This window comes from Gekko japonicus, unplaced genomic scaffold (assembly GCF_001447785.1).
Source record: "Gekko japonicus isolate JY-2015 unplaced genomic scaffold, Gekko_japonicus_V1.1 scaffold2220, whole genome shotgun sequence".
In the NCBI taxonomy this organism is placed as follows: domain Eukaryota; kingdom Metazoa; phylum Chordata; class Lepidosauria; order Squamata; family Gekkonidae; genus Gekko; species Gekko japonicus.
Window position 1 is genome coordinate 256,417 of NW_015163671.1, and position 10,622 is coordinate 267,038.

The 10,622-nt window shown below is 41.1% G+C and overlaps 1 protein-coding gene across 1 annotated transcript in view; it reads left to right on the top strand.

The window, feature by feature from the left end:
* Positions 1-10,622, top strand: part of IL17RD (interleukin 17 receptor D) — an 81,758-nt gene that overhangs the window by 44,738 nt on the left and 26,398 nt on the right. Inside the window, exon 2 of the mRNA XM_015407756.1 lies at positions 9,652-9,709. Coding sequence (XP_015263242.1) covers positions 9,652-9,709 — 58 coding nt within the window. The remainder of the gene's footprint in view (positions 1-9,651; positions 9,710-10,622) is intronic.

Here is a 10,622-nt window from a genome sequence, read left to right on the forward strand (position 1 = left end):
CATTTGTAAAGTCTGCAGTCTGTGGACTGCATTTCCTGTAAACAGCCCTTCATATACAAATGAACAATTAGATATTAATTAAATAAATCCTCCAAAATATGTTTGCATAGAGAATAATGAAAAAGTAGTATTGTTTAGGATCAGTGGGTCCCATTGTAACTTCCAGGTTTTTAGAGTCCTCCCTGAGTCCACTGGCAAAGTTTCCTTTTAAACAATACATGCACCTTTCTACCTTCTCTTGACCACCTTCTGGGCACAAACCGCAGGAGAAGACTATTGACCTCATGCTGTACTTGTATGCTTCCCAGAAGGATCTGAGCCGCCACTGCTGGAAATGGATACTGGGATAAATAGGTCTTCATAAGAGGTGAGCTGTTCTTGAGGGAGGTGATCTGCCCACCTTGTTTCTCTTAACAAGGTTCAGCTCCTCCACAGCCTCCTCCAGAAGAGGGTAAATGGAATGGAAGCAAACCAGGCTATGTGACAAAGCCTCAGTGAATGCTGTTCTGTACCAGGTTCTAGCTGGGCATCTTTATTTTCAGAGAGGTGTAGTGTTGAACCCACAATGCTGATACGTGGGCTGAGTTCACACTGGCAGTTTGGCCCAATATAGGCATGTTTCAGAAATGTTTCTCGAACAGATTAAAGGCGCTGTTCACACAGGCACAGCTGTCCGCCGTTCCCCAGCCGTACTCAGCCCATCTTGTAACGCTTCCCTCCTGGAGAGCACGTTCATCCTGCTTCCCGGAAGTGTGAACGCTGAAAGCTGCAATTGCTGATGTGCATATCTGGATTACCAAAAAGAAAGTCGCGCTTTACAGCCACACCTCCACCAGGGGTGGTCCAACAGTGCAAACACTCCCTTACGCCTCCTCCCTGGTATGCTCCTGCATCAGTCGGTGCGGTGTGACCGGGAATACTTTTTTTCCACAACTTCCTCGCGCTTCAGACTGCCAGTCTGAACTCAGCCGTGGTTTCTGTGAGAAGTTTTTATCTCATCCCAGCAATTGTGATCTGGCCTTCTGTTTTGTAGTATCAGCAACAGAACTACCGAAGTACAAAGGGAGGCACAGTGAACATGGAAAAATATAGACTAAATCCAGCTGGCACCCACAAAATAAAAAAAAAAAATTGAAATTTCAATTAAAAATGCACATACAAGGGGAAAAAATCGCATTGCGTCCAATAACTCACTATCACAATGTATCAACATGACAACAGTGCATTGAAAAATAGTCATGTCGGCATCGGTATTAGCTGTAGAATTACCAAATAAATGGCAACAAGTGCTGACGCCTGGGGATGCATGCATTTATCAGACCAAAACTAACTTGGTCTTGCCCAGCTGCGTTCTGTTCCACCTTTGTTCTGCCCTTTCTGTTTGTTGTTTTGCTGTAAAGGTTTTGGCGCCTATTTTTGAGGTATTGTTGTCATGTTGATATTTTATATGAATAGTGAGTTGTTGGATGCAATGTGATTTCCCCCCCTTACAGTCTCATTTTTTTAATTTTGTGGGAATCAGTTGGATTTATTGTATATTTTCCCACTATCACTGTATCTCCCTTGATACTTAGGTACTTCGTTTGTTGACATATTGGAATGCTAACCTTTTTACTCCCCCCCCCTATCCTGTAGGCCTTTCCAGCCCTTTCTACCTATTCAGAATGCCTCTGTAAAAGTTAATTTTGTTTCCTGTCAAAGTCAACTACATGCCTTCATGAAATGACAAAAAGCCTTTAGCATCTGTGAGGCAGTTGTCTTAAATAGACATTATCCAGGATATGGGAAGCAATGAGACAGCATACTTAGGGAGGCCCTGCAAAAATCCTATTGCCCACTCATACCTCCTTCCCAGTCTCTCAATAATCTCATCTTCTGCCTTGGAAAAACTGCTGTGGAAAACAGAGTGAAAACTAATTCAGTTTCATACCCACCCTGAGCCTGCTTGTGGGGTAGGGCGGGATAAAAGCCGAAATAAATAAAGCCTATGATGTCTTTATTAAGGCTGTACCTCTCCTGCGAATGCTGCCAATTAGAGTTCTTAGGGCCGAGCTGTTAGGTCCCTCCAACTAACCTGGGCAGTGCTCTGTAGTGATCTGTAAAGAAGGTGTTGGTGGCTCTATGAGCTCTTGCCTGCTGAATGATGGTGGAGAGTTCCTTTCTCCTTTTCTAGTAGAGAGCCTTTTACATTATTTAAATGGCTGTGAGAGAGGTGATTTCATATGCCAAATGGTAATTGCAGGTGAATGACAATAGCAGGCTTGATTGGATTAGGTGTGATATTCAGAGGGGTAGTAGGCATGGAGATACCACCATTGGTAATGAGACAGGAAACTTAGGTCTCAGTTCGGTCCAGGATGATTCAGGCCTGGAGGATGCAAAGAACAGACATAAGTCTGACATTAGAAACCACAACATTCAAAAAATGGTGGGAGAATATTTAACCTTCCAGGACAATTAGTTGCTGACCTAAGAGTAGCAGTTCTCTTACAAAGGAATTTCAAAGGGAGATTAGAAAGAGAGTCTGCTGAATTGCAACTGATAATGAAGCTCAAGACAATGTATTCTCCAGGACTGAATTGAGATCTAGGTTTCCTGTCTCATTACCAATGCCTGCTGTTGTCATTTGGCATCTGAAATCACTCCACTCTCCAATCACTCCACTCCACTCTCACTTTCTAGCTGGATCTGAAGAAGTGAGCAGTCCTGCACAAGGACCTGTATCCATGAGGCACTTCCCAAGGCTGCCCAAGACAGCTCCCAAAATCTCCTTCTGGCAATCCATCGGATATGTAATGAATACATTGAGCAACATATATCGGCTGGTTTGACTTGACCAGTAGGACCTTAGAGACCAACAAGATCTTCAGGGTATAATCTTTCAAGCTTCAAAGCTCCTTTCATCAGACATGAGTAGGAATGGAAATCTGAATTGACTGGTTAGTCATACTGGAATACTTTTAAAAAGTGCTCCAGACATCTTCAAAAAGGGAAGCTAGGGATTCATCCAGGGCATGGTAGTGTTCCTTTTTTAACCGTAAAACAAGCACTGTGCCTGATAAATTGGAACCATCAGAAATATGTCTGCTATATGATTGTCAGTGGGCATATTTGCTTTCTGATATGTGCTGTGTTTGTGTAGCTCTTTTAAACATGCTGCTACGTTGTCAGTGGGCATATTTGCTTTCTGATGTATTTGTGTAGCTCTTTTAAACATGCTGCTACAGTCTGATCCATATGTTGCAAGCTTTTTATTGCAAACTAGCTGAATCCAGTTCATCTTTTCACTGTTACTGGTGGGCTGGTGGTAAATGACTGAAAAGATTTTCATCTGTTGCTTGCAAGGCATGAATGAGGAACAACAGAAGAGGCTAGTGGGAGGTAATTTTGTCTCCTTCCTGTTTCAGGAAGCCTTTCTTTAACTTGATATGCTTAAAGCTAAAGATAAGATAAGCAAATGAAAAGGCAACTAGACAGGGAAGCCAGATTACTAGGTGCACTCTGAAAACACTAAACAGTATTTGTTTTGATCCTTTAAGTAGCAGTTTACATCACTTTAAAAGAGGTATCTCCTGGATTCATTGTTTGACTACACCTGACTTTGACTTCTAAGGTTAGTGAGCAGTATTGTATGTTTATACATGTTTTTGATAGACGCCTTTCATTTTCTATAACACAGTCCCAAACTTGGCATTCTGTAGACATGTTTCAACTGGAATGGTTGCTTGTTTGGAGTTTCTTAGAACTCTACAAAGGACTGGCAGGGGGTGGGCACATATCTGAGCCATAGAGTACATGCTTTGCATGCAGAAAATGCTGAATATATTGGTGTAATAGTTAAATGAACCTTCCTAGAAAATGTTTCACTAAATGTAACCACTAGATACCTGAAGTTACTACACGGGTTAATTGGGTTACCTTCAGTAGACCAATGAGATTTATAAGACCTCTTTCCCCAAACCATCACCTTAGTCTTTGGATAGTTAATATTTAGAGCTTTATATTTACAAAAATTACTAAGCCTGGACAGCGTCCTCCTTGGACCAACCCATGCAAGAGACAGCAAGACCATAAAATCCGCATATAGAAGAGGTATATTCCTTTGATTGAATGAGGGTGAAAAAAGCTCTGGACCCAGTAACCTCTCAAGAGTATTATAAAGATATAAGTGAAAGAGCAGTAAGGCCAGAACACAGTGTTGTTTTAGCCTCTGGAACTCATATTCATACTCAGCCCTGAAATTCCTTGGCTGACCATGGGCCAGCCGCACTCTTTCTCACAGCCTGAACTACCACACTGGGTTGCTAAGATTAATGAGGGAGAGAACCCCATGAATGTTCCGCTGTGCGGAAGGAGAGAGGGATGGTGATGTGATAGATTTCATGTTCCTAGTTAATGGGCTGAAGATGATAGGATGGGGCAACGATGCAACCTGAAATCGCAGAGAGTTGCTACAACTGAGAGCTTGATTCTGGGCTACATAATGAACCAAAAGTCTGATTCAGTAGTAAGCTGATACATATGTGGCTTAATTTTAGGATGTTGTGCAGATTATAACCCAGCCTAAAAACGTATGTAGAAACTACTAGAAAAGGTGCTTCAGATGCTGTGTGTATTACCACTTGTAGGAGGCCCCCCCCTCTCTGAACCATGGTGTATTGAATGAAATTTCATCTTGATGAAAACCAACATGATGCGTACTGAAATAACAGCTCCCTCTTTCATAACAAACTCTCCGTCATCCTTTCAATGGGAATAACTTTAATTCCCCTTGGGATGTATCATAGACTGCTGAGTAGGAGTAGTATCTCTGAGTCACGGCATCTGGACCCCTCTGTACATTAGACAAGAGCAGTTGCTATTCAAGTGTCACTTCAGATGTCCAGGAACTTGGTTTTGTTGCCATGTTTCGTACAATATGAGTTCGCTTAAATGTGTCCTGCCCTGAACGCCTTCAAAATTAGTACCTGCCTCTGTGTTTACAGTGGGCCGCACAACTGATATAATGTGTGGTATTTTATAGCAGTGCTGCTAATAGTAATAACCCCAAACCATTAAGTTCTGTTAATTCTCAGTATTTAAGTATGCTTTATAAATAATGAAATCCTGATCAGCAGTTGCCGGAGTTTTTAAGAATGAATGGCTAGAAGCTGAAATGTAAGAGATCAGTACTTTCATTTATTCCTCTTGCCTGCAAAGCAGTTCACCAGTGCATTCCCACAGGATGAAAAGCCACTTAAAGTGAAAAACAAACTTTTACCCTGGAGTTCCTAACCTAAATTCATTTGTGATGTAACTCCATAGGAGGTAGAGAATGAATTTAATCCATTGATTGTACTGAGAGAATAGGAAACAATGCCTGGGTTTTTCTGCTACCATTCTGGAGGCCAAGAGTAATGCTGAGGGGGGGTGCTTTGGTGAAGCTGTCCAGGCGGGCTTTGCAAAAGCTCTGTGAAAGAAAGGAAATAATCGACTGTAGTAAGATAATACAGTATTTATTTCTTTGTTCATTCTCCAGCTTCCATAGTTAGTGACCTTAAAAAGAAGCAGAAGAGGGGACAGTGTTTAAGCAAGAACATTTTCACAGAAAAAAAACCCTTCCCCCCCTCTATTCAGAAAATGCACACTGTATTGATTACTTCACAGTAACTCCAAATGTTTTTGAGTACTCTGTAGTTTAACTCACTTACAAAATTATGCCTTGTTTACATGTTACTGCAAGGCATGTGTATCCATCTCTTCAATTTACCTTGTTTCCTTTCAGCTAGTGATATTTTATTTAGCTGATGAATAATTAAATAATGAACACTGTGACCTCAGTACTCTTGTGCTTTGTACATACATCAGGGACCTTGGGAAAAACCTTGGAAGTAAATCTATGCTGCTAAATCAGTAAATAAAGCAGCAATCTGTTGCAGCCAGTGTTTCCAGATCTGGCAGTCCAGGTGGCTGATAACCTAGCCTAGGGGGAAGTTGTTAAACCCTTCTGTTCAGAGTCCAATTAGAGGTTCTCAGACCACAAGCAAAGAATACTTTTAGTACCTGTTGAAAACTAACCTACTCCAGCAAAGCATCGATCACCTTTGCCCTTATGGCTCAAATACCAGTTTGCTGCCCTCAGTGGAGTTGACTGATACAAGTTTTTAAAAGTTACTTGGTTCCATCCATGATAATATTAATAATAAATAAAATGCTGCATCTAGGTATTTATTAGTTCTGAACAAAAATTAAGCAACCTGTATAAATGATACAGCATGAGCAAATTTGTATATTTTGCATTATTTATTCTTGTATTTCTAGTAATGGGGAAAGCACAAGAAACTATACAGGGCACCAAAGTGTTGCTGCCAGATGAAGCACACCTCTCTGGTGTCTTGGATTGCAGCAGGTATTGCTTTATGTGCTTTTAGCAGCCTTAAGGGATAGAAGTATGACTTCCATCATACTTCCTCTGCCTAAGGGAAAGCACTGCACCTGAGTTTTCCCACCCAAGAGACTGTGAGAAATATTTAATGCTGTTTTGTTGTACTATCATGTTCATTGTGACTATTGTAAACTGCTTTGGATCCTGGATCCTGTTTCATGGCCGGGGTAAAAACTTTAAAAAGTTTTAAAAATTAAATAATTATATGGAATTGACCAAGTGGCATAAGGTTATATCCAAAGCATTGTCAATTTTTTCTCATTGGCAGCTCATCTGTAATTGTTGACAACTGATTTCAGCTAACAAAACCACAAATAACACTTTTTACATGTCTCCTGGTATGGGTGGTATAAAAAGTTTATACCCCACCTTTCTTCTTTGTAGCAGCCTGACTAGCCTGATTTCATCAGAGCTTGAAAGCTAAGCACGGTTGGCCATGATTAGTAGTAGCAGTAGAAGAAGAGCAGGTTTTATACCCCACTTTTCTCTACCTTAAGGAGTCTCAAAGCAGTATACCGTCACATTCCTTTCATCTCCCCACAACAGGCACTTTGTGAGATAGGTGGGACTGAGAGAGTTCTGAGAGAACTGTGACTGGCCCAAGGTCACCCAGCAGGTTTCATGTGGAGGACTGGGGAATCAAACCCGACTCTCCAGATTAGATTCTGCTGCTCTTAACACCATGCTGGCTCTCATGAAGACCATCAAGGAAGAATGGGGTTGCTATCCAGAGGAAGTACTGGCAAACCACCTCTGTTGATCCTCTTGTCTTGAAACCCCCCGTAGTTCTGGGGTCAACTGTGACTTGATGGCACACAATTTCCTCTTTGTGCATGAGGTAATTTCTGTTGATTGTTTTTGATCAAGATAAGTATGACCAAAATGGAGTGAATGTGGTTTTGCTGCAGGCTTGCTACTAAAATTATGCATGTCTGGATTATATAATATTTCTTATTTTGCTAGGCCTGTTCTCCCCCCCCCTCAAAGTTTTTGTCTTGTTTTGAATTTAAAACTGTTTTTGTTCCCCATGGCCAGCTGTCATTTTGCATAAGCACTGCATATAGATTATGAATTTTCCAACCTGTGTATATAGCTGTGTAGTGGTTAGGAGCGCAGACTTTAATCTGGGAGAACTGGGTTAGATTCCCCACCCCTCCACATGCAGCTGCTGGTGTGACCTTAGGTCAGTTACAAGTTCTTTCAGAGCTGTTCTTTCACAAGCAGTTCTTGAAAGAGCTCTCTCAGCCCCACCTACCTCACAGGGTGTCTGTTGTGGGGAGGGGAAGGGAAAGAAGATTTTAAGCTGCTCTGAGACTCCTTTGGGTAGCGAAGGGCGTGGTATGAATCCAATCTCTTCTTCTTCTGGCATCTTCACTAAGAACATAGAACTTCCAACCTGTGTATATAGCTTTTTTCATTCTTTGTGAGCAAAAATTCTACATTGTGATCTATTGGCATTAAAGTTGTGAGCAAGCGATTTGGCTACTGTATAAATTAGTTTGCTCTGGAGCCATCCTTCCTGAACTAAAACAAAAATATGTGAGCTGGAGGCTAAAAAATTGTGAGCTAGCTCACACTAACTCAGCTTAGAGGGAACAGTGGTCAGTTGCATAAAGTCAGATTTATTGTGTTTTGTATCTCTTCTTTGTGTCCCCCTTAAGCCTAGAAAATGTGACCTTTTTAATGATAATGTTTTCAGTAATCAGGGGCTGTTTCAAGGTGGGTTGATATTTTGTTGTACAACATCTGGATCTAGTTAAAGACAGTCCAGTTCTTCTGTGTTGAGCAGAAGAGTTCATAGGTTTTTTCTTACCTATTTACAAGCCTAACATAAGGCATTGTAGTGTAGTGGTTGGAGTATTAGACTAGCAATGCGGAGATCCCAGTTAGGCCATGATGCCCCTTTGATGACCCTTGGGCCAGTCACAATTTATCAGCCTAACCTCTCCCTAGCTGACAGAATGTTGAGTTAGACAGTTGAAAACAGCAGTTAATTGAGTTAGGAAATAGTCTGGCGGAGTGAAGCTGTGAAGAACTGCTTAAAGGTGTCTGAAAAGAGTCAGTTTGTAAGGAAGGATCCCAAATACTGGAGTAGGAAAACAGTTCAGAGGAAAAGAAACTGTGTAACCTGTACCTGATCTACTACAATGTTATGTCCAAACCAAAAATAAAAGTTAACTTCTTGTTTATTTAACCCTGTGAGCTGGTTGTCTCTGGGAAAGAAGCGCGCACACACAACACAAGCTAAGATTGGTCTATCTATATTTTAGGATTTGACTCAACGGTGGCAACGTGCAAGTGAAGCAGTGTCTGAATTCTTAAGCTCAATACCTCTGTGCAGTGTCTGAATCGGGGATGATTATTAAAGGGGACTGGACCACCCTGTCTAGCGATGTCTCTCTGAGCGAGAGAGAGGACCTGGGATGTGAAGTGGTCATGTCTCTATATTTTAAAAGAGGCAATTTGAGTGCTGAAGTGTGATGTCTGACCTACCTGTAACCCTGAACCTGTGGAAGGCACGTTGTGGAGGGTGGTAGGCTCTCTGAATGAGTGAAAAACATTGTCACATATATCTCATAGGAGTGCTATGGGGGCAGAACGTGCAGAGGAAAGCCTTGTATTGCTGCTTTAAGCTCAATGCAGGAAGGGTAGGATGAAATGTGGTAAAATTATTGTGTAAAAAATGGTTCTTTGGCCTTGAAAGTCACTTTTCCCAGGTTAGCTCAATCTCATTAGGTCTCAGAAACTAAGCAGAGTTGGCCTTGGCTAGTATGTGGATGGGAGACGACCAGGAATACCAGGGTCATGATGTAGAGGCAGGCAGTGGCAAACCACCTCTGAATCTCTTTTGCCTTGAAAACCCTACAGGGTTGCCATAAGTCAGCTGTGACATGACTGCAACAACAACAACAGCCCAAAAACACTCCATTCACGTAATACAGAATGCCGCTTGAATATATGAAATACCTACTAGGGATATATATATAGTTCTTATCTCATTTATTAGTTAGCTTTAATTTTTTCCTTAATCCTGATTTGTAGTCTGAATTAGGATGCCCAAATGTGGTATTTCCTCAGAAAGAACACTTTTAATGAAGCCAGTTGAAATATTCAGCTGTAATATTAAGGGCAGAGTATTCAAATGAAATTTTGTGAATGAATTGGGACACAATTACTGTCAAAGCCAAAGCTGTTTGTCTTGCACTAACTTTTCTTTTTCTTGACAGGGTTTGTCACCAATTGGAAAGAATACGGGGCTCCTCAATATCACCTTTAAGTATGACAGTAAGTTCTTCTTGGCCACACTTTTAAAAAGAACCCCCCCCCCGATCTTTTCATTAATTAATGCATGCAGTTAGTTGCGGATTCCTTGCTAATGCATTATAAAAGGTAAAATGCAGTGACAGAGAAGGTAATTAAACTAAACCATTTTTATCCATTTAAGATTCATAGAGATTGTTAACTTGCCTGATGGTTCAGAACCTGTTGAAAAAGATTTCAAACAGCACATAAAAGTAGATCTGAAGGTTCAGAACCTGTTGATAAAGATTTCAAACAGCACATAAAAGTAGTTAAAACGTTCTGCTAATAATCTCTTCCTTCCAGCAGTCATTACATGCTTGTCCAAACAAGATGGTATCATATTGCTTCCAGATGATACTAAAGCCTTAGGCTTTTGTGAATTTGTTATCATTGAGAGAGGGTGAAGGACAAGCATAAACTAAGTATTGCTGGAGAGTAAAGCTTATTTATTAAAAACTGGCCAAGGCTCAAGCAGGCATAGCTGCAGAGTCTTCCAGAAGTTTCCTCCTTCTGGCTGAGTGGAGGGATTCTGTATGAATACAAAGTTTCTCTAGCCTGACACCCAAATACGATGTCAGGTGAGTAGAGTCTCTGCCCTCTTTAGCCCTATTACTCCTACCTTGGCTAGTATCCAATCATATTTGAACGAAGAGGTTTGTTCTCTGTTTTTATCTTTTGGGATAGATTTGCAAATAAGGAGGTTTCTGGAACGAACTTCCCTTTGTTAACATGACCTTGCTTCTTATCAGTTAATGAGAGCCAGATTTCTTTTCTAGACAGCATCACATTAGTTCAGGCAATTAGCTGTAATACCTGGAAAAGGCTGCCCTGTCGTGAAAGAAACAAGTTTATTCGACGCGATAGCTGTTTTTGCCTTAATATGGCTAAGATCTGT